This window comes from Cryptotermes secundus, unplaced genomic scaffold (assembly GCF_002891405.2).
Source record: "Cryptotermes secundus unplaced genomic scaffold, Csec_1.0 scaffold184, whole genome shotgun sequence".
NCBI classification, from domain to species: domain Eukaryota; kingdom Metazoa; phylum Arthropoda; class Insecta; order Blattodea; family Kalotermitidae; genus Cryptotermes; species Cryptotermes secundus.
The window spans coordinates 111,606-131,465 of record NW_019725839.1 but is presented as its reverse complement, the minus strand read 5'-3'; the positions used below and the strand labels follow the sequence as shown (position 1 = coordinate 131,465).

Below are 19,860 nucleotides of genomic sequence, written 5' to 3'. Positions count from 1 at the left end.
ATAAACGTCAAGTTATGTTTCATGGTGCTGTGAGAGCACTTACACATTCAGCCCCATTCACACTTCATAACAACCCTATGGTTCATTTCATGGTGTGTGGCTTCAATAGTTTATGGAGTGAAGAAAATAAACAAATGAACACCAGATGTTCCATTCACACAGTGAAAGTGTGTAATGCAGAGATGACAGTTCGAAAGGACGGAGTGCCAGAGTTCAGTCCCCAGTGCTGGTTATTGTGGACACGGTGGCATCTTTTCCATAAACCTGGTAGCAACACGGTGTGACATTGAGTATTAGCAAAATAGTGGGTTACGCTCTTCTGTCATATCCACATTAAGAAATGTCACTGTCTGAAGGAAGTGTCCAAGCTACATTTCACCAAATTTACAGAATCATATCGCTATTTGTTCTCTAATGGATGAATCTCCTTTCTGCCTATCATGACTTTCTGCTGCTCAGGTATATGTCCTCTCCTGTATAGGGGATTGCTTGTCTGCAGACCTCACGGTGAAAACGGTTCTAAGCAGGTGTTCTCCGTTTTGTAAGAAGCAAACTATGAGTTTTCTAATTCTGATAACTAACATTACAATGTATTAAATTTAAATGAATGTGCTTGAACCCTACGGGTCCAATTATTATTTCTGGGCTTCTGTTTCATAGATCAGAGAATTGCTGGGACGTTATTTGGATCAGTACACTGGGAAAAAGTATGAACTTTACTTTATGGTGGTTAGGTACTTGAGATGAAATATAGCACAACAGCAACGTGTGCTTGGACAGCCGTGGCTTACATTACTGTTTCCAAGAAGGGAGTTGCATGTAAATGCACTGTGGCTACTACTCGGTGGCTTTAGTCCGCAAGCAAAATATACCGACCGACAGCCGCTTGTCAGCGAAGTTAGTGCCAAATTTTGAGGATAGAGGATGTCAACGCGGTCAGTGCAATGGTTCCCCATGGTCGTTAATCTCGGTTTTCTAGACCGGAGCCTCTACTTTTGGGATGCATGTGACATGTAATGTTCATGGAGAACTGAGTGGAACTACATTACTGACTTCACAGTAGTTAGCTCAGTTGCTTCACCTTCTCCATTTGCAGTGAACACTGTGCAACATTAACCGGAATAAATCTACGTATATACTGTGAAGAGCAACTTTCTGTCATAACATAAATTTACTGTGAAACTTGAACATTCAAGAAGTAGTCCAAACTGCTATCATTTCCTCCCAGGGCAGGCAACTCGATAATGTTCGTATACATGTGTAAGGCAGTGCCAGAACAGATGAAATATGAGGTCAGGACAAGCTGCCAACAATGCAAGCTGGCTACATGTGCTGCTAGCAAATAAATATAAGAAATCAAATAAGGAGCTGTGGATTATAGTAGTTTGTTAATCCTGCATTTAAACTGATTTGATCATTAAAATCATGAATCACACTAAATGATATTTAAAGACTAACTGTATACTTCACAGGAAACACACTGTGTCTCCATTACAAAGCATGAATTTGTTCTGAATAACAGAGAGACCAGTTAACACTATTTAAGGAAATATATTAAACAAATACACTATATTGACAAAACACATAGTTTTTAATGTTAATATAGGTGGTGAATATATGAATGACTGTGCTTTAAGTGGTTAAAGATCTCAACTTTTGCACAGACTTACTTAAAATGGCTGTAGGAAGCAAAAGGCATTAATTTCATCAGAGCATCACTGTGAGTTGTTGATCATAGATACAGAAAACCCTTGCTAATCTGATTACAGTTAATCCAGATTGAAATAGCTGTTCACAGTTGAGTACATGCTTTAAAAGACACATGGCATTTAAGAAGGCAGATGAGTCACTTGTCTGTTCAGACAAAACTTGACAGTTTCTTCGAACTTGCATTATTATTTTCAAAAACAAGTACAACTTCTGAGTCTTTTATTGATGAATAAATGTACTGTTTTTTTACAGTTCTTAAAATGTATTTTCATCAGCACTACATCATTATATTTTCCATTCCTTTGTGTTCTAAGTTTCTTTGTATTTTGAGGCTACAGTTTGCTTCATTGATCTGGATGACCTCTTCCCTCAGTTAACCTGGATTAGCAAGGGTTTACTGCATTTGTTATTGTGTATGTGAATGTGTGGAAATAGCATATGATGTGTTCTTCTGAATCTACAAATTTTATCAAATTTTAAATATTTCTGAATTGTTGAGAAGTAAGCTCAAGACACATACTTTGGAGGGAGTGTATGGTTTCTAGTTTTTCTCTAAACCATAATGTCCAGGACAAAAAAAAAAGTCTGTGGTTCTAGTCGGCAAGTGAACTATACTGACTGAACAGCAGCCGCTTGTCGGCGAAGTTAGTGCCAAATTTACGGACAGAGGGTGTCATGTGGTCAGTGTAACGAATCCCCACAGCCGTTCATTTTGGTTTTCTTGACCAGAGCTGCTATTTTTCCATTCAAGTAGCTCTTCAATTATCCTCACGAGGCTGAGTGGACCCCTTTCCAGGCCCACTACTTTTCAAAAAATCTGGTAGTCCTGGGAATCGAACCCAGACCTCTGGATCTGTAGCCAAGAACTCTGACCACTAGACCACAGAAGGGGTCTGTCAGAGACATCACAAAGAATATTGGGCCTCAAGCTGTGTACAAAAATGGATGTAGTCTTCTTTATTAGGCAAATTTGAACCAAAATTAAAATATGTAAACAAATTCAAGTACAACTCCCAATATTAAATTACATGAAAATTTTGTACCCTGAAGATGGAAGCACTGGGCTCCTCTGAAACACTGGTACCTACCTAAAGAACTACATGACTTCATACCCTAGAAGATAATAATGTTCAAATTCACTGCTGTGAGAACCTCAGACCTGACAAAAACCCATTCATTGAATGATCCTCACGTTATGTACAGACGGACAAACAAGACACAGCAAAGCCAATACGTGCACTTTCACAACTCTTTGTTGGGAATGCACCAAAAATATTCATCACAAAGTTTCATTAGCGGTACTTAAACATCTAGATACACAAAAGTTATGCTTCCATAAAAGTGGTCCACAAGACTGGGAATGTTGCCAACACGCTGGAATGTTGTTGCAGCATGAGTACCAACTTGCATTGTGGGTAACATTACAATGTTCTGTGGGCGCACAAGTCAACTCCTAGCTAATCTGTACTTTAATAGAAAACGCTATATCATCAATCATCATTAATATCATTGTTATAATTATCAACTATGTATTACTATCATAAAATTAGAGTAAGATAGAAGAGCCAACATGATGGACAGTGATACAAACCTCGCAACATAGTGCTCATAACAGTCAATCTGCACTCCTTAGAAACTGTAGTCTATGAGAACTGCTCGTGGAGCTGTGTATCGCTGTCCGAGTTACCATGCTGTGGCACTGTACGGACACTTCCCATGCCAAACAATACTGCCAGCAATGGGGGTCATTATGCGAAATATAAATAGAAAATAAATAACATACAAAAAATTTTGGAAACAGGGTTTATACTGAAGAAGGGAACCAAATTTGAATCCAGTGTCCGTACAAGCCACGTGTCTCCCTTGCGCTACAGGTTCAGGGAGCAGATGCTGCAGGAGGTCTGAGGGGCGCACTGGTGCGGATGATGGTGTTGTTCAGGTGGCTGTTGTCCCGTTCCCTTGCTGCGCTGCTCCATCAGGAGGCGATGGTGCAGCATCTCACCCACGTACACATTGTTTAGAGCAAGCCACGGGGCGGGGGGCCACACGGGGGAGGGAGACGTCAACAGATTGTCCCCCCCAGCAGATGAGGTGGAAGGAGAGGGGTTCACTAGCTGCTGTGGCTGCGGCTGTGGCTGCTGCGGTTGGAGCTGTGACAAGCGGCCAGCAGCCCCTCTCCGACCCCCTGGGCCCCCTGCAGCCCCGCCCTCCACTCACATCACCTGCAACATGCCATATAAACACATGAGCACTATATGCAGCTTGGCACCACTGCCACGCACACTGGCAGCTCGCAAATGTGTCTAGGAACAGCATCTCTGGTTGTAGGGGAACAACTGGGGTGGAGAACAGTGGTTCAACAGGTGGACACATTTGTTTACTTATTTGGGATGGGAAAGAAATCCAGAAGGGAAATTTACTGGTGGGATCAGCAGAATACAAAATGGTTCTGAATTTTTATAATTATAAAAGGAATACAACGTAACAGAGAGATCCCAACATGGTGCACAACAGGGATCCATGAGACATATTTTAAACAGATATGTAATGCTGAAACATGGATCATTACAAAGAGAAACAAAGACAAAATCAAACCAATGGATATTAAATTTCTGAGGGAAAACAAGAAGGCATAGAATTAGAAATTAAGTTTCTAAAGAAACTGGAATTAAAATAACTTCATATATATAGTCAGATGAGGGATGATTACAGTTGTTTGTACATGTGAAGAGAATCGATAGAACATGGAAGATGAGATAGGCATTAGAATTACAATCTGAAGGAAAAGCAGAGAGTGGTTCAACCAGGTATTGGAAGACATTAAGAACAGAGGAAACAGCTGGTAAGAAAAGAATAAAAAAAAAAAAAAGAAGAGATTGGAGACACTTTCTCTGTCAACCTGGAATAAGAAAATAACATCTGACGAAGAACATGAAGGTAATTATGCACATATGGGCAGGATGTGTGGGGCATGTGGCAGTGGTTTGTCTGGACGAAGACAAACAAGTTGGCTGACCTGTAATATCTGGCTGGCTTCAAACGCAGTGCCTGGCAGCAAGATGACGGGGCTGGACACGTGCCCTGACTCCACACACACCATGTTGGGAAACTCGTCATCACCAAAGTCAGCAATCTCCTTTGCTTTCTCTACCCATGGGTTCCACACAACTGGAACAAGTAAGTGTTTTGCTGTAAGGCTAATGATTGCTGAAGTCACTGCAACACATATGGCACTCAGCATGCACTGACTGACAGAGCTAACCAACTATCGACTATCAGACATCACACGGCCTTCAGAGAATCACCCATATGAAGTCAGATCTTCTGTTTCTTTCTCACATCATGCCCTAATGTACTTACGTTTCTTCTCTAAAATTATGGGGAAAGCAATTCACAGTTTAGTGATGTCGATGAAAGTTCTAAATGTTACTTCAATCGTAATATGTGAGGAGATATAATTCCACCTCCTGGTACACCTGCATGATGTGGTGCATAATTAACCCCTTGAGTGCTGAACTCTGCTAAAGAACTACCTGCCAGAAACACCACAGCTGCTTGGGGATGAACGTAGTTGCACAGAAAAACCCTCAAATGACAACAGGTATACAACTTGTGAAAGCCTGTTCTATCCTCTAAATATTGGTAGGTAAAAGTAAAAAGTAAAGCTATCCCTGTACCAGGCCATGGAGGCCCATAGAGTTGTGAGACGTTGAGGGTCCTACATTATCTAGACAATTGGCTTAAAGATGGCGGTAAGGTTGTCAGCCTTACATGCCGGCCGCACTTTGCTCCCCAGGAAAACTATTTAATTAATTCCTGGTACTCATTTCTGTTAGAGGCTGAGTAAACCCCAGGGCTTCTTGCAGCTGGAAGGATTAAAATATCTTGTCAAAGTATCATGTTGTGTTTTCTTGCCCGAAAAATATGAGATGTTCCACCAACACAATTATTATTTCAAATTTATAATTGTATCATTCACGCAGGCTCAGGTTTGTAAGCACTGGCCAATGTAGGTAATGATAGGCCAGCGGCAACATTTGTATGAGGCTGGAACATGAGGCATAATGAAACAACAGCATATAATTAATTTAACTGTGGACAAGAGTCGTGTTCATGGTATGTCACATTTGATGACATCTGTTGGTAGAAAACCTGTACCACTTGATTAACAATGAGTTGAGCTCTCCAGTTGTGGCAGTTTTAACGCGAGTACCCAGGGCCGATCTAACTGGCTTATAGTGTGTGGAGGGTTTAGCATGAGGACACATTTGCCTTACAGCTTACACATGCCTATAAGCACTTGAAGTGGCGAGGCTCACACACAACTACTCACCTGTGTCTGGGAAGTTATACTTCTGTATTCTCATCTTGCGGCCAGACACAACATTTGTAATGATGTGTTCCTGAGGAGTGTTCTGATATATACGGTCAGTCCACTCTGAGATGGTCACCACATCACGACCCTCTTGGAAAACAGCGCCTTCCCTTGACTGTGACACACATAGTTACTGATACATTACTGCTTACAGACATTAACATTGCTTTTTTATGGTCTTTTTTAGGCATTACATATGAATGTTAGGATGGCAGCTAGAAACAGGTCTTCTTGCATGTCTCTTCTGCATAATCACCTTCTCATTTAGCTGATGTTAACTAAGCAAACTCTGTGGATAAGACAGCAGCAGTGAAGAACCTACAAACTGTTTATTAACTGGTTACTTTGTCCTTTGCTTACATAAGAGTGCTTTCTTAGCTGTTCAAAGCGTGAAGTTCATCTATATAAAAGATTCAGTTCATGCCTCACAGAAAACATACTGTGTCCTTTGCAAAGACCTGCTGGCTAATGGTGATTAGGGAAACAATTGCTGTTTATTGTGAGAATCATAGGAAACACATAGATACACTGTATGGGCAAAATTCCAGGTATTTTTAATTTTACAGGAAGCCTTTGTGATTCAAAGAGTAAACTACACAGGATGCAATACAAAATATAACAGTAAACCATGAATTATGATGATGTGAGTGACTGCAGACTATTCTGAGGTGCTATCCTGGAGGGACTGAGCAGAACAATCTCGGTCACGAAACAGTAACCACTAGAGCATCACCTTATCAATGAATGTGCATCCATGCAGGCCAGTAATCTGGCAACGCCGCACATCAGGCACCTTGAAGTACGTGTGCAACAGCAGGTTGAAGCTGAATGTCAGCTCCTTGCTAGGGTTGTACACCCCTATGTTGAAGTGCAGCTCTTTCTCTCGCAAGATCAACCTGTAAGTGAGGCGAAACCTGCAACAACAGAGTTGACTTGCAAGCACATCTCATACGTGACAAAAACTTAACATGTGACAAGGAGTAACTTCTACAACACGTGGAACATGTGAGCCATCTGACGTCCGGTATATTGTAGAATATGTAACAATTATACTGCAGACAAGTCTGCAAGAACATTCAGTACAAAACTGGATTTGTATGATTCCTATACATCAGAATTTGAAAAGCACAACTACAACTGACAACAGCATGAATTTGTTACCATATCACAGAGGCGACAGCAGCAGCAGCTAATATGTCTGCCAATGTGCATGAAAACATCCGGTAACTTATGCCAGATTCTGAGGTTCTCACAGTGTTAAGTATGAAGAGCACTGTCTTCTGGGACATGATGCCTTCTAGACTGGTAGCAGCTCATTGATATTTTGGGGGAATGTACTGCTTCCACCTTCGGGACCAAAGAGTAAGACAAACAAGTAATCAGCAAGCAGCGACCGGACTGCACGGCACCACATCCCAGTTGATATTACTCTTCAATACAGAAGAAATTTGGAAGGTCATACTGACAGTATGATCTGTAACAGGATTCTAAAAATAGATCTTAAAATATCAACCAGAAGGAAAAAGAGCCCTAAAATGAAGGCAGGATTCTGTTTTGTAATATTCATAACAGGTCTCAACAGGCCCAATACTGGAAAGGATGATGACAATGATGAATTGATGATATGTCATTAAGGAGGGACAAGAGACTTGAGACTGCACTTACGGATAGTTCCACATGGAACGTGTGAACTCGCTGTCCATGATAGAAAAGATGGCTTCCACATCCCCACTGGGCAGTCGTTCAGGGGCCTTCTCCAGGTTCCAGCGTATGATACGGGCAAAGCCATTTTGTGGTCCAAAGCTCCACTGTCCAAACTGGGCTGTAACATAAAGGTATCTGATCTTATGGCATGTTACTACATTATGGTCAAACACGTGGACATGCTGCTTTTCTACCGTAAACATACTTACGGAAAACAAAGGGGATGCCGCCGCGGATAGCCTTCTTTCCGTCAAATATTGCTTGTTTGCTGTAACAAGAAATGAAGATATCACAAGTGTTCCCTCTGCACTCTCTCGGCAAAGTGATGCAAGTATCTCAACCACATGAAAGGAGAAGGAATATTTCTGGAGAACTTATAGCATCTATGTTGGAGTTGAGGTTCTCAAGGCAGTATGTAGTTCAGTAGAACCTCCCTTATGTTTCGGAGAAACATGCTGCCTCCATCTTCAGGGTAAAACATACGCTCAACAAGCAATGGGCAAAAAGCAAACAGCAAGCTTACTGCTTGCTTAGCATCAGCTAAAGAAAACGAAACTTTTATGCTCCATACATAATATTATGTATAAAAGTATATATGGAGAGTATTCTCTGTACTGGTTCTGGTGCTCAACCCAGCCTCCTCTCCAATGGGTGCCAGGGGGCGGGGGTAAAGCTGCTGGGGCTTGAAGCTGACCACTGTACCCTTCTACCCTGATGATAGAGGCAGCAGGTCCTTCTGAAAAGTTCGTAACGATATACCAGACAACACGGTATCACACAACAGGAAACAACCTTAATAGTTACCACTGTGAGAACCTCGAATCTCACACACCAGATGTCCCTGTGCATAATCAAGCACCACAACATGAAGACCCACAGAAGAATGGAGGTACAGCTCCACGCATTCTTAACCTCGGCATTGGACGGGGATGAGCGGTCAGCTTCATACTTCGGCTGCTTTATCCCCCGCATTATGTGAATAGGAGGCTGGGTGTGCCCCAGAGCCTGTCTGAATGCTGTAGCCGGTAGCCTGGTCACTATAGTGACTGAGCTACTGCAGTTTCCTAATCTCCCAGGAATTATGAATTATACAGGTAATACTGTTCGAATACAGGAGGCTGAGGTCTGGACGTGTAACTGGGACAGGGAGACGGAGACGCAAATAGAATCTGTTAGAAAACGGCCACTTGGGAGCCCCAAAACCTTCAGTAGAAACATCCCTAACATTTGTCTGCTCATCTTGTACTGCTCTGCTCTGCACTGAACGTGTGAAGAGCTCGAAACTAGGGGCACCTGAGGAAAAGCGGCAAGTGCTGAGAGTGGAGGGCAGGGCGCGCTGTGGGTCATTACTCGCGCGCACAAAAACAGCCGACTGCTGCAAAGCGAAGGCCGCTTTTTGCCCCTAGCTGGGCTCGGTTCAGCAGCGGGCGACATGTTTTCTCCCCAGCTGCACGGCCCGTTGAAACACAACGTCTGGGTCTGTAACCTGGCGGCTTATGTCTGACTTATATCTGCGGGGGTGACCAGTTCGTATCTCGGCTGACGCCAGCTACCTAAGTTTTCTTTTTGTTGTTTTCCTCAGTCCGTCCAGGCGAATACTGGAACGGTGCCTTGTTTAGGCCACGACCTCTCCCTTCCAAATCCTTTCTGAATCATCATTCATCAATCATCCTACCATTTGTCTCACTACTGACAGCGCCGTAAAATACGCAACAGAAGTGAAGAGTTCCGTCTTCCGCGATATAAGTGAGCCCACGTTTCGGAGAAACATATCGCCTCCATCTTCAGAGCTGAAACGTCCGCCAAGTAAGCGGCAGACAGTTATCCGAGCCATCATCTCCGTCCTTCGTGAGGTGCAAACGGAAACCATTACTGGCTTTTCCTGCTACTTGGTTGGCTTAACTTCGATACTGAAGATGGAGGCGATATGTTCCTCCGAAAATATGGTGATACAGCCCACATGACAGAACTCTTCTCTGTTGTAACTTAACCGGGAGCATTCTTCACCGAAGTGGGACGGGGTAGCTCAGTCAACACGGCGACTATGCTACGAGTTGGACGACCGGAGAAACGGTGTTCGATTCCTGGTAGAGGCAATAATTTTTTCCTCTTTACCAAACAGTCCATACCGGCACCGAAGCCCACCCGGTCGGGGCGTGGACCCATTCTCCCATACGTCTTCATGTCGTGATACAGGGACAAGCTCACCGCTGAGACTCACAAAATAAAAACGAACGCTTTTCGGGTCATTGGAGGACATGTCTGTCCGTCAGTGAAAGGGAATCAGCACCCAAACCTTGCAGATTGTTTTCAAATTTGACACGGGAGATTCTCACTAAAGACTGAGGGGAAATTCCACTTGTGTTAAAATCGGACAACGGCAATACCGGACACTTCATGTGAAGACCCACGCTTTAACTCGCTAAACGTCTCTCGGACCGCAGACTGGTTTCGGACAGTTCGCTCCTTCCGTTAAGTCGTGAGGTTTTCGGAATGAAACAGATAACGATCTTAATACTGCGTCATAACTTGAAAACATTCGGCCTGATCTGGACGAAACTTAGCACTGGAGTTCAAGCACGAAATTGCTGAGCCATGTCCAGTTTCATAAATGTCGGCGCGATAGAAGAGGCCACAGAATTGCTACTCTGTACTTACATTTCCTAACTTGTTTGTAAATGCACACGTATGTTAGCTCATTAAAAATCACCTGTGAATATTCAGTCTTATTCGGTAACAATTGTACGCAGATTGATAAAACAGCAAAATTGTCCCTGTGCTTAATTAAGAACGTCATGAAGACGTATGGGGAGGCGAGGTACTGTTCCACATATTCATAACCGCAGCAATGGCTGGAGGGAGTCGTGATCATCTTGCCCCTACCACTTCACCCCGGGGAAGAATCCCTGGTATCCATTGAATTGGAGGTTGGGGGGGGCGAGTTGTGGGGAAGAGAAATATCTCTTACTCCTGTCAGGAATTGAACCCAGATTCCTCGGCAGTCTATCCCGTTGCCTAATAAAAATAAAACAGAGTCTGCATTGATGAACTTGGCCGCGCGCCATAGCTCAAGCGGTTAGTCGCTGGCTTCCCACCGCGGCGGCCCGGGTTCGATCCCGGGGTCTGGTCAAGTGGGATTTGTGGTGGACAAAGTGGCGCTGGGGCAGGTTTTCTCCGATTACTTCGGTTTCCCCTGCCAATCTTCATTCCACCAATTGCTCCACAATCACCCTCACCTATCATCTGGGGCTGGTACAATTGGCCAGAAGTGGCCGCAGTACAAGGTACCTAGTCCCACCCCACTAGCAATAAAAAATAATAATAATAAAAAAGACCTAATGATGATCGATGCTTAAAAGGCTGTTATGAATGTTCACCATTACGATGAACTGCGCAGGGTCAGCTGGAAGGAACTGTGTGGATAAGTTAACCGAATATTTTCCTCAAAGGACTGAGGAAAGACGATCGAACTGTCATGAAAATCGGCATGTCCTTAGGCACCGCCTGACACAACACGAAAAAGTATATTTTTTGTGTATTAGGATTAGGGTTTTGTGGTGTGACGCCGTGTAGTTTTGCAGGCAGGTACAAATATTTCGGAGGAAGACTTCCTTTGGGTACCGCACTGCAGCGTGTCAGTAGGGCTCTTACTTTCAGGAAAGAATCCACTATCATTGTTCAAATCGAGAAGGATGAGATGGGCAGAACATTTAGCACGCATGCAGTTCTCGTGGGGAAAGCCAGTAGGACGACCCAGACGTAGATCAGATGACAGTATGAAAATGGATCTGAAAGAAATTGGGTGTGGATTGAATTGATCTGGCTCAGGATAAGGACCAGTGGAGGACTCTTGTGAAACGGCACTGAACCTTCGGGTTCCATGAAATTCTGGGATGTTCTTGAGTAGCTGCACAACTGGCGGTTTCTCAAGAAGGGCTCAGCTCCATGAGAGTGTGAGTGGTACAGCATAATCCTGTGTGCAACGCGTCTCGTTCCCATGGTTACCACAAAACATAAGAAAGTTACGTGCACAGTGACGCCACGGTCCCACTGCTTTTCTTATGGAGGAAACGAAATGGCTTGGGCTCTAACCGACGCAAGCATCGGCAGAAGTAACAGTTTTCCGGGATTCTCTCTCAAACAGGAAGAAATAGCTTTCTCTCTAACGGCCCGTTTATAAGAAACAAGGCGGGTCAGATGGACGTTTCGCCAGTATACACTGATGTCAGGGAGACGTAAGGATAACATTAAAATTTATCTTGAAAGACATGGGACGTAATCATAATTTAACAAAAAATATAAGATAATTTTGTTGGCCCCATTTAGATAGAACGAACTGTACTGAAACTACTGGGGGGGGGCGGTTGCGTAGTTGATTGAGGCACTATGCTACGAGCCGAAAGGTCGCCGGTTCGATTCCCGATGACGTCATTGGAGTTTTCAATTGACCTAATCCTTCCAGCCCTGGGGTCGACTCGGCCCATAATAGAAATGAGTACCAGGAAACTTTCTGTGAGTAAAGGGCGGCCAGCGCGTGTAAGGCTGACCTCACCGCCATCTGTGAGCCGGTTGTCTAGAAAATGTGGGAGCCTCGACGTCTCAGAACCCCATGAATTTGCGCGTGGATGTGTGTGGGCGAGAATGGGGAGCGGAAACGGACGGAGTACCGCCGCCTCCCGTTCCATTTTATTTCTGACTGTTGCAGCGGTTGAGGTATCCGCTGTGGCCCTCATCTCCTTGTCACGGGACGCAGCCAAACGCGTGTCTTCCAGAGGAACGGGTTTCTAAGGAATCCCTGCGAGGCTCTGCTCTACATACACGTGGAACTGTACGGCGATTACTTTAACAGTTCAGTCGGTATAGCGACTGGCTACGGGCTGGAGGCCGAGGGGTCGCAGTTCGAGTCCCGGTAAGGGCAAAAGTCTTCTTATTTCCATGTTGTCCAGACCGGTTCTGGGGTACAGCCAGCCTCGTATCCAGTGGATATCGGGAGTACTCTTTCTCCAGGAGTAAAGCTGGCGAGGCGTGAAGGTGACCACACATCTCCATCCAGTTCAGAGGTCAAGAACGGTGGAGCTATATCTCCACTCCCCCACACGCCGTCATGACGTGGTTACTAATCATTTAACCACAGGGGCGACTTCTCTGCCTACGTTCCTTATTTTGAAACAACAAAAGGAGGCTTATGACATCGCTTTGTTGTGTATCCCCCCATATATTTTTCGTTTTCTAGGCGGTCCGTGTCGTATCAAAGGAAACCATTACATGTGCTGGGTAAATCAGGCCAAGTTGGCTACTCAGATGCATAGTGAACTTGGCAGATAACTATTCTCATTCAGGGCCTGATGTATTTTGTATACTAACTCCATGGAGTCGAGTCCTTCCTGCAAAGCCACCAGTCGCTCATCTACTCAAGAATTTCCCGTTTTGTGTAACCCGAAGATTCATGACCGTGTTCAAAAGAACTCGCCATTGGTGCCTATCTTGAGCCAGATGAATCCAGTCCATAACTCACCAGCCTATTTCTCTACGATCCATTTTTTCGTTCGTTCTTCAAATTTGACTTTTTTTTTCTAAAAATCTGGAGAGGGACAAATGCCTGGCTTGTCGCTTCCCCCTTCCCCCCACGTCCGGCGCCCAAACGGATGAGCAAGTGTCAGCTGTTGAAGCCAGAGTGACAGGGCGGTCTCGGAAACGTGATCTTATGCGCTGGTCTGACGGCGCGGTTCATGAGCTCAGAAGGGCGGGGGGGTGCGGAAGACGCCTTGCGCGCGGAATTAAATTCCTTACAAACACTGTAGTACCGGCGTAGCTCAGTAACCATAGCGACTTGGCTGGGGACTGGGCGACCGGGAAATCGAGGTTCGATTCACAGAAGAGGCAACAGATCTGTCACTGGGGGCCCACATAACCACACATCCAATGCATACTGTTCGCTGTTTTCCCGGAGGTAAAGCGGCCGGGGCATGAAGCTGAAAAAAACACCTTCATCTGGTGGCGAAGTTAAGAATACACGGAGTTATTTATACCTTTGCTTCTGCATGCACCTTTACAGCGTTGTGTCTGAATAAGCCTGGGGGGGGGTACCGTTTGCACTGTTTCCATAGCTACAAGAAAACGGGGACTGCACGACTGGGAGAGATTTTTTATTTTCCATAGCGTCGCCCCAGCATCCTACCCAATGGGTATGGGGGCTGCTTCCGTGGAGATAAAACGGCCAGGGGCGTAAAGCTGATCACTCACCTCCATTTAGTGTCACAAAGCAAACTGGTCAAAGCGGTAATGCTTCTGATTTTTATTCGCGAGGTGCTCGCTTCGAATCTGGGCAGAGGAACCGTATATCCTGATCATTTTCGTGGGTTTTCTTCAACCTTTTCAGCGATATGCTGGGATAGTACCTTAAATTAGGCCACGACCGATTCCTTCCACATCTTGTTCAATTCAGAATTCATTAATGAAGCACTAATTCAGAGCTATATAACCGGAGTTACTAGCAACATGTTAAATAAACTACAATCCTTAAGAATGCGTGTGGCTGTACCTTCACTATCCCATAAGTCTTCCTTGCGTGTTGCTTAGTTATGCACAGGATCAACTTTACTTTTACTGTGACTTATCACACCAGACTTGCTTAGAGCACTGGGAACTGCACACGGGTACGCTCCAAGCAATGCTTGAAATTGTCTTCATGTAATAACAGTCCCCCAGTAAGCAAGCATTACGTAAGTCCAATGTAATTTTCCACAACTGAACATGCAGCATTACACGCTGAATAAGCGCGCATATAAGAGCCATGCGTAAAAGTCGTATTACTTAAGAGTCAACCATTCACACAAACGTAGCTAGCATGCAGACTACAGATCCCAGGCATGTCGTAAGGGCAGCCTCGGTCCCGACGTATAAAAAACTAGGCTGCATGCAGCCAGTCAGGCACTGCAATCAGTTGATGCACACTGGTTAATATTTACCTTACAAATAACTGTTCTTGATTATTTACACGCCAAGAAACCACCGTTGCACCTGTAACGAAGGACGGGTTGTTTTTTGCACTCAAATCATTCGCCAAGGATTGTCAAAACATAAAAAAAATCAGAGCATCGGTTCACTTACTGGAAAATAAGAGCATGGAGCCTCATGTGATGGGCATGACTGTCTCTACAACATTTGTTTGCTTCGATATTAAATTAGAATTACTATATTACAACAATGTGTTAATGGTAAATGATTTTACTGGTTTCCCTGTATTGAAAGAGTCGGAAAATTCTAGCCTTACCGTGCAAGTTGATGGTGCATGTTGTATTGTTTCCTCTGTCTAACACAACAACACTCGTCGCCGCTGCCATGTTTGAATCTGAAACCGCCTGTTCGGCACCCCTTTATAGTTGATACATGAGCTGCTACGAGGAATTCAGCAAACAATGTATTCCGGATAGCCTTTTTTTGTTTATTACTGTTAATATCACTAACGTCACGTTTCACCTTCTGTGAAGTAGTACCCCATTCATGTAACTAAGATTATATTAGATTTATAACCCTACAAACTTAAAAATATTCAGTATATACTAGCAACATACGAAGCAACCACTGCTAGAAAACGGCAGTCGGTTAGGTGCGAACGTAAATTTCTCTTACAATGCCAGCTCCATCAGACGCCATTGTAGTCTGAGGTGCTATGTGTAAAGTTCTGTTTGGATCAGTAGAATGACATATTATCATTAACTTTGAAGAAATATATCGTATCGAGAACTTGAATTATATACTTGATTAAATCCAAAGGTATGCCTTATGTGCTCATTGTAAGATGTCATTACAGAATATCGTAGAATGAGCTTATTTTTTGGACTGGTGCGTAGTCCATTTCCAACGTTCCCAATACAGTTGGTTTGTTTCTTGTTTATGTATGTTTGACTATCGAGGAGGCTGAGTCGTGGTTTGCGTGCTTAGCTGTCATGATTCAGATGAGGAAGGAAGGTTGTGTCAGTTTCCGTGTTAACGTGAGAGAGAAATTGTGAACTGTGAAAAAGTGCAGATAAGCTCTCCAATCTAATGTTCCATAAACACAACGATGCTAAAGTTTGGCAGCAAAAGTGACATTAATGTTAGTTATAAATGCACTGTGAGATTATTGGAAGATACGGAAGTTGTAGAATGCGAGTTTCAGGTATGTATGACCCACACCTCACATTCCCAGTGAAAATAAAGTTATGTTTCCAGTACACCGTAACTTTCATTCTCATACGCGTTCAAACGACAGTGTGTGGTTATTGCGTTGGATTGTATGAATCCTCTACTGGATGTGGGGGCTACAGCAGTGAAGGTGTTGTAAACTTAGATGTGGTGGTGTCAACGAAATTCAGTATCAGTTAGGTTATGAAGTTAGTTGTTGCATTGTGGACTGTTTATAACCTGTAAACATATGGTCTGGACCTGTCTGCTGTAGCAGAGGTAGGGTATTGATTCCTGTGGAGTCCGATCTCGCACGAGATGCATTGTGTCATCACACACGTGAGGCTAATGGCGACGTTGTCGAAAGTTGGCCAAATTATCACAGTCTTTAACCAGTCGGACTGCCAAAACGAAATACGAAATCCACCCACACTCATCCGAATGGCAAAATGTTAGTTTACGTGGATGTCGGGACTGAATTAGTATCACGAGGGGATGGTTTTGCAATTCCCTGGGGGTTACTAACCCCTAGAAATGTTACGTTAGACCTGTTCCCTCATTTTACAATTTCAGCGAAGCGTAATTTCTGTAAGAAATAGTAACAGAAATGCAAGAATGGGTAGATCTATCTATGTATTGTTTATTTAATGACGCTGTCAAATAGCCGAGATTATATAACTTCGTTCAGTTTGAGGTTCTCACAACGGTGACTATCAGTAGTATCAATATATTGTTGAATTGTAAAGTGATTAATGAATGTTGAATGGGAAATGAACGCGAAGGGGCGCCATTATAGCCTGTTCCAAAGTAAACTGCGTGTACTCAGGGGACGTGGGTGCGTCATCGCAAGTCAGTGACGTAAACCGTTACGTCATCGTTAGAAAGTTGCTGAAGTCTGTTTTCCATGTACTTCTGGTGTTCACACCGCCGGTGGGAAATTCAAATATGTGTACACATGACTTTCCTGTGGAACATATGACGTAACCCTGGTTCGTAGAGTGGATGGACTTTACTGGCACGGAATTTGTCTGGAATGCCTGTGACTGCCACATTCTCACTGTCGTGTGTGCACATCAGCTTCGCCGTGCCCATGCTCATGGGAGGGGCGTAGCAGTGCGGTGTTCCTGGCCCCTTTTCCGTGAAGTCTGACCTTGCATTATGCTGCCCCACTCTGCTATCCTGTACAGTGCAGGCGAGATCCGCGGGGCCGCACCGTCTTTGGAAGGGTTCAGAAATGCGAACAAAATTTTGGTGCAGTAACCCGAATGGAACAAACCTGCTGGAATATTTAGGCATAGTTGAGAGGATAATATTAAAATTGTTCCAAAGGAAATAATGTTGGAGGATGTGAAGCGGATTGATGTGGCGCAGGAGAGGGGTCAGTGGAGGGCTGTTGTGGGCCGGCTAATGTGCCTTGGGTTACACAACAGGCTGAAGATCTTGACAAACTGAGTGTCAGCTTGTCAAGAAGGACAGACATGTACATGAAGTGACCACTGGGCTTTGAACGGTTGAAGCGTTAGCACGCGCAGGTCAGTCTGCACCTACTGACAACGCACGAAAGCAAAGGAAATAGTTTTGTTTTGTGTACAAGCAGCGTGTCCGCTTCACGACCGTCCCGTGGAGGTCGGACAATGTCAGAGCGCCCAGTGGACCGTGTCCATTCATCTGCCCCATTTCCGTCACCACAGGGCGATCCATTGCACTCGAAACACACGGTGATTACAAATAATTGTATCAGGCATATTTATTTTGAGAAGCTTACCCTGGGGGCCCAAAACAGCGTATAATCACAGAGGAGGAAAACGAATTATTGCAGTGCTAACCCACCGATTTGCAGGCTTTACTGCATGAAGCTCGCAAAAGTAAAGCAGTGCTCGGGCAAGTGCTAAGACCGAAGAAGCCTTCACAGGGCGTGACCAGCAATGGGAGACTGGAGGGTTTGGAAGTGTGGCGGCGTTCAAACACTTGCAAACAAAACCCACAAATCATTAAGAAGTTAAGAGCCGATCAAATTCAGAGAATTCTTCCATTTGTTCAGAATCTCCTGTCTAAATACGCAGAGATTAAAAATATACAAAGCCGTAACTTTGCCTGTTTTGTGTCAGTGTGAAGTGACAGGAGGACGGAGAAAATTACATGATTAGGACCTTCATAATTTCTGATCTCCAGATATTAGAATGACCAAATCAAGGAAGACGAGGTGGGCAGGGCTTGTGGCACGCATGCATACAAAGGTTCGGTAACTATTTACTATAGGTGGGAGAATAATATTACAATGGATCTTGCAGGAATGCGATGTGGAGTGCATTCATGTGGCTGAAGGTAGGGACCAGTGGCGTGCTGTTGTGGAAACGGTGGTGAACCTTCCTGTTGCATGAAATGGTGGTGATTTATTGAGTGGCTGAGAAACTGTTAGCTTCTTGTGGAGGACTCAGCTCAATTGGCTTGGTGTCCGTTACCCACGAGAAGAGCTCTGCGCTGGTCTGTGTAGGAGGAGGCCAGTTTCTACATGACGTTGCTGTGTAAGCCCGGATGTTTTTGTCGCCTGGCCCGGCTCGGCCCGAACTATCCCCGAGTAGCGACCTAACGGTAGGCGGATGGCTAAGTTCAGTTTATTATTATTCCTAAGGGAGCCGGGAAAGCTCACTGTGTATAGTGACTTGGCTACGGGCTGGACGACAGCGGAAGCCCCGGTAGGGGCAAGAGATTTTCTCTTCTCGGTATCGTCCAAACCGGCTCTGGGACCCACCCAGCCTCATACAGTGAGTAACGGGGCAGTTTCCCGTGGGTAAAGTTGCCGGGCATGTAGCTGACCACTCTTCACCCAGTGCCGAGGTTAACAATGGCGGAACTCTCTGCACTCCACTGCACTTCGTTATCTTGTTGTGCTTAATGCAACTCAGGGATACCTCTCAATGTATCTATGCCCCTACAGCCCTTTGCTGGACCTTGGCCGCTTCTCAGATTTTTGATCTTTTAAGACAGTCAGTAGGACTCTTTTGACGGGGGATCAGCCCGTCACATGGCCGCTACCTGCACACAGTACAGCACAAACAGAATAAACGCACACATATCCATGCATCGAGTGGGATTCGAACACACGATCCCAGTGTCTGAGGGGCCTTAGACCGGGCGGCCACTGTCAACGGCGATTATACGTTTTGTTTTCCCCAAGTATTTTTATTGGGCCGTGTTTTGAGGGACGCAGGGCGGGGTTATTATGAATTGCTGGGTCAATGCAAATGGCGCTTTCTCTAGATACGAGAGAACCCGCGAGGTACAGGACCGCGCTGCAGCACGGCGGTGTTGCAGGTGTTGCGGACATCCTGCGGCGCTGTTTCTCGTCACGGACACGGAGTTTCGGAGTCGGGCTTTGTTTCCGTTATCAGTCGTAAGAATATGAAACCTAGTTTGTTGGGTCTGTTAGTTGGTGCAGGCACAGGGCTTTCACGATATTCCTCAGTCCCTCCAGGCAAAAATACCTGCCATTTGACGCTCTTTAGTGTACACACTGACAGCGCCGTAAAGTAACCGGTAATTGGAGCTAATTTGTGTCTCCGGTGCACTAGCGGACACCCCTTGTCGGCTGTCCCTGAGAAGAATGTGTCCCGGCGACACTGTGCACGTGGACAGCTTGACTGAGCTCAGTGGGTGCCGTACCGCGCGGTGAACACTCGCGTCTGCTTCCTTGTCTTTCGTTTATGTACGCCATGTTGCAGCCCTCCTCAGCAAGAATGCAGGCCTAAGTAGGTACCCCCACACCCTCCGATGCGGTGGAGGTACATTAGCTCTGCATGTCACATTCACACAAGCGTCGAAACTTCCTCCTCATCCTTGTTTCCGTCCCTGTTTCTTTGTGTTTGTCAAGGTTCACCCATTTTCATATGTTACACGTTCCTTTA

General features: G+C 44.8%; 2 protein-coding genes across 6 annotated transcripts in view; one reads left to right on the top strand and one right to left on the bottom strand.

The window, feature by feature from the left end:
• Positions 1-2,525: 2,525 nt before the first annotated feature.
• Positions 2,526-15,189, bottom strand: LOC111863553 (glucose-6-phosphate 1-epimerase). The gene is made up of 8 exons (XM_023849976.2): positions 15,063-15,189; positions 14,758-14,809; positions 7,999-8,057; positions 7,751-7,907; positions 6,819-6,999; positions 6,044-6,200; positions 4,727-4,878; positions 2,526-3,932 (listed from the first exon to the last, which is right to left on the bottom strand). The coding sequence occupies exons 1-8, from the start codon at positions 15,130-15,132 to the stop codon at positions 3,924-3,926; spliced, it is 837 nt and encodes a 278-aa protein (XP_023705744.1). The 5' UTR covers positions 15,133-15,189; the 3' UTR covers positions 2,526-3,923.
• A 490-nt stretch (positions 15,190-15,679) lies between these two features.
• Positions 15,680-19,860, top strand: part of LOC111863537 (FERM domain-containing protein 5) — a 32,797-nt gene continuing 28,616 nt past the window's right edge. For all 5 annotated transcript variants that reach the window (XR_004512915.1, XM_023849936.2, XM_033751105.1 and 2 more), the window contains exon 1: positions 15,680-15,950. Coding sequence is in view for 4 of the 5 variants with exons in the window: in XM_023849936.2 (XP_023705704.1) it covers positions 15,855-15,950 (96 nt within the window). In the remaining variant the exon portion in view is untranslated. The remainder of the gene's footprint in view (positions 15,951-19,860) is intronic.

Bases quoted from the DNA above. Each gene is read 5' to 3' on its own strand.
- LOC111863553 (XM_023849976.2), bottom strand. From the start codon at position 15,132: ATGGCAGCGGCGACGAGTGTTGTTGTGTTAGACAGAGGAAACAATACA. The intron at 8,058-14,757 runs GTAAATATTAAC...TTCTTGTTACAG, and splicing joins CAAGAACAGTTATTTGTAAG to CAAACAAGCAATATTTGACG. The intron at 6,201-6,818 runs GTGATGCTCTAG...TGTGTGTCACAG, and splicing joins GATGCACATTCATTGATAAG to TCAAGGGAAGGCGCTGTTTT.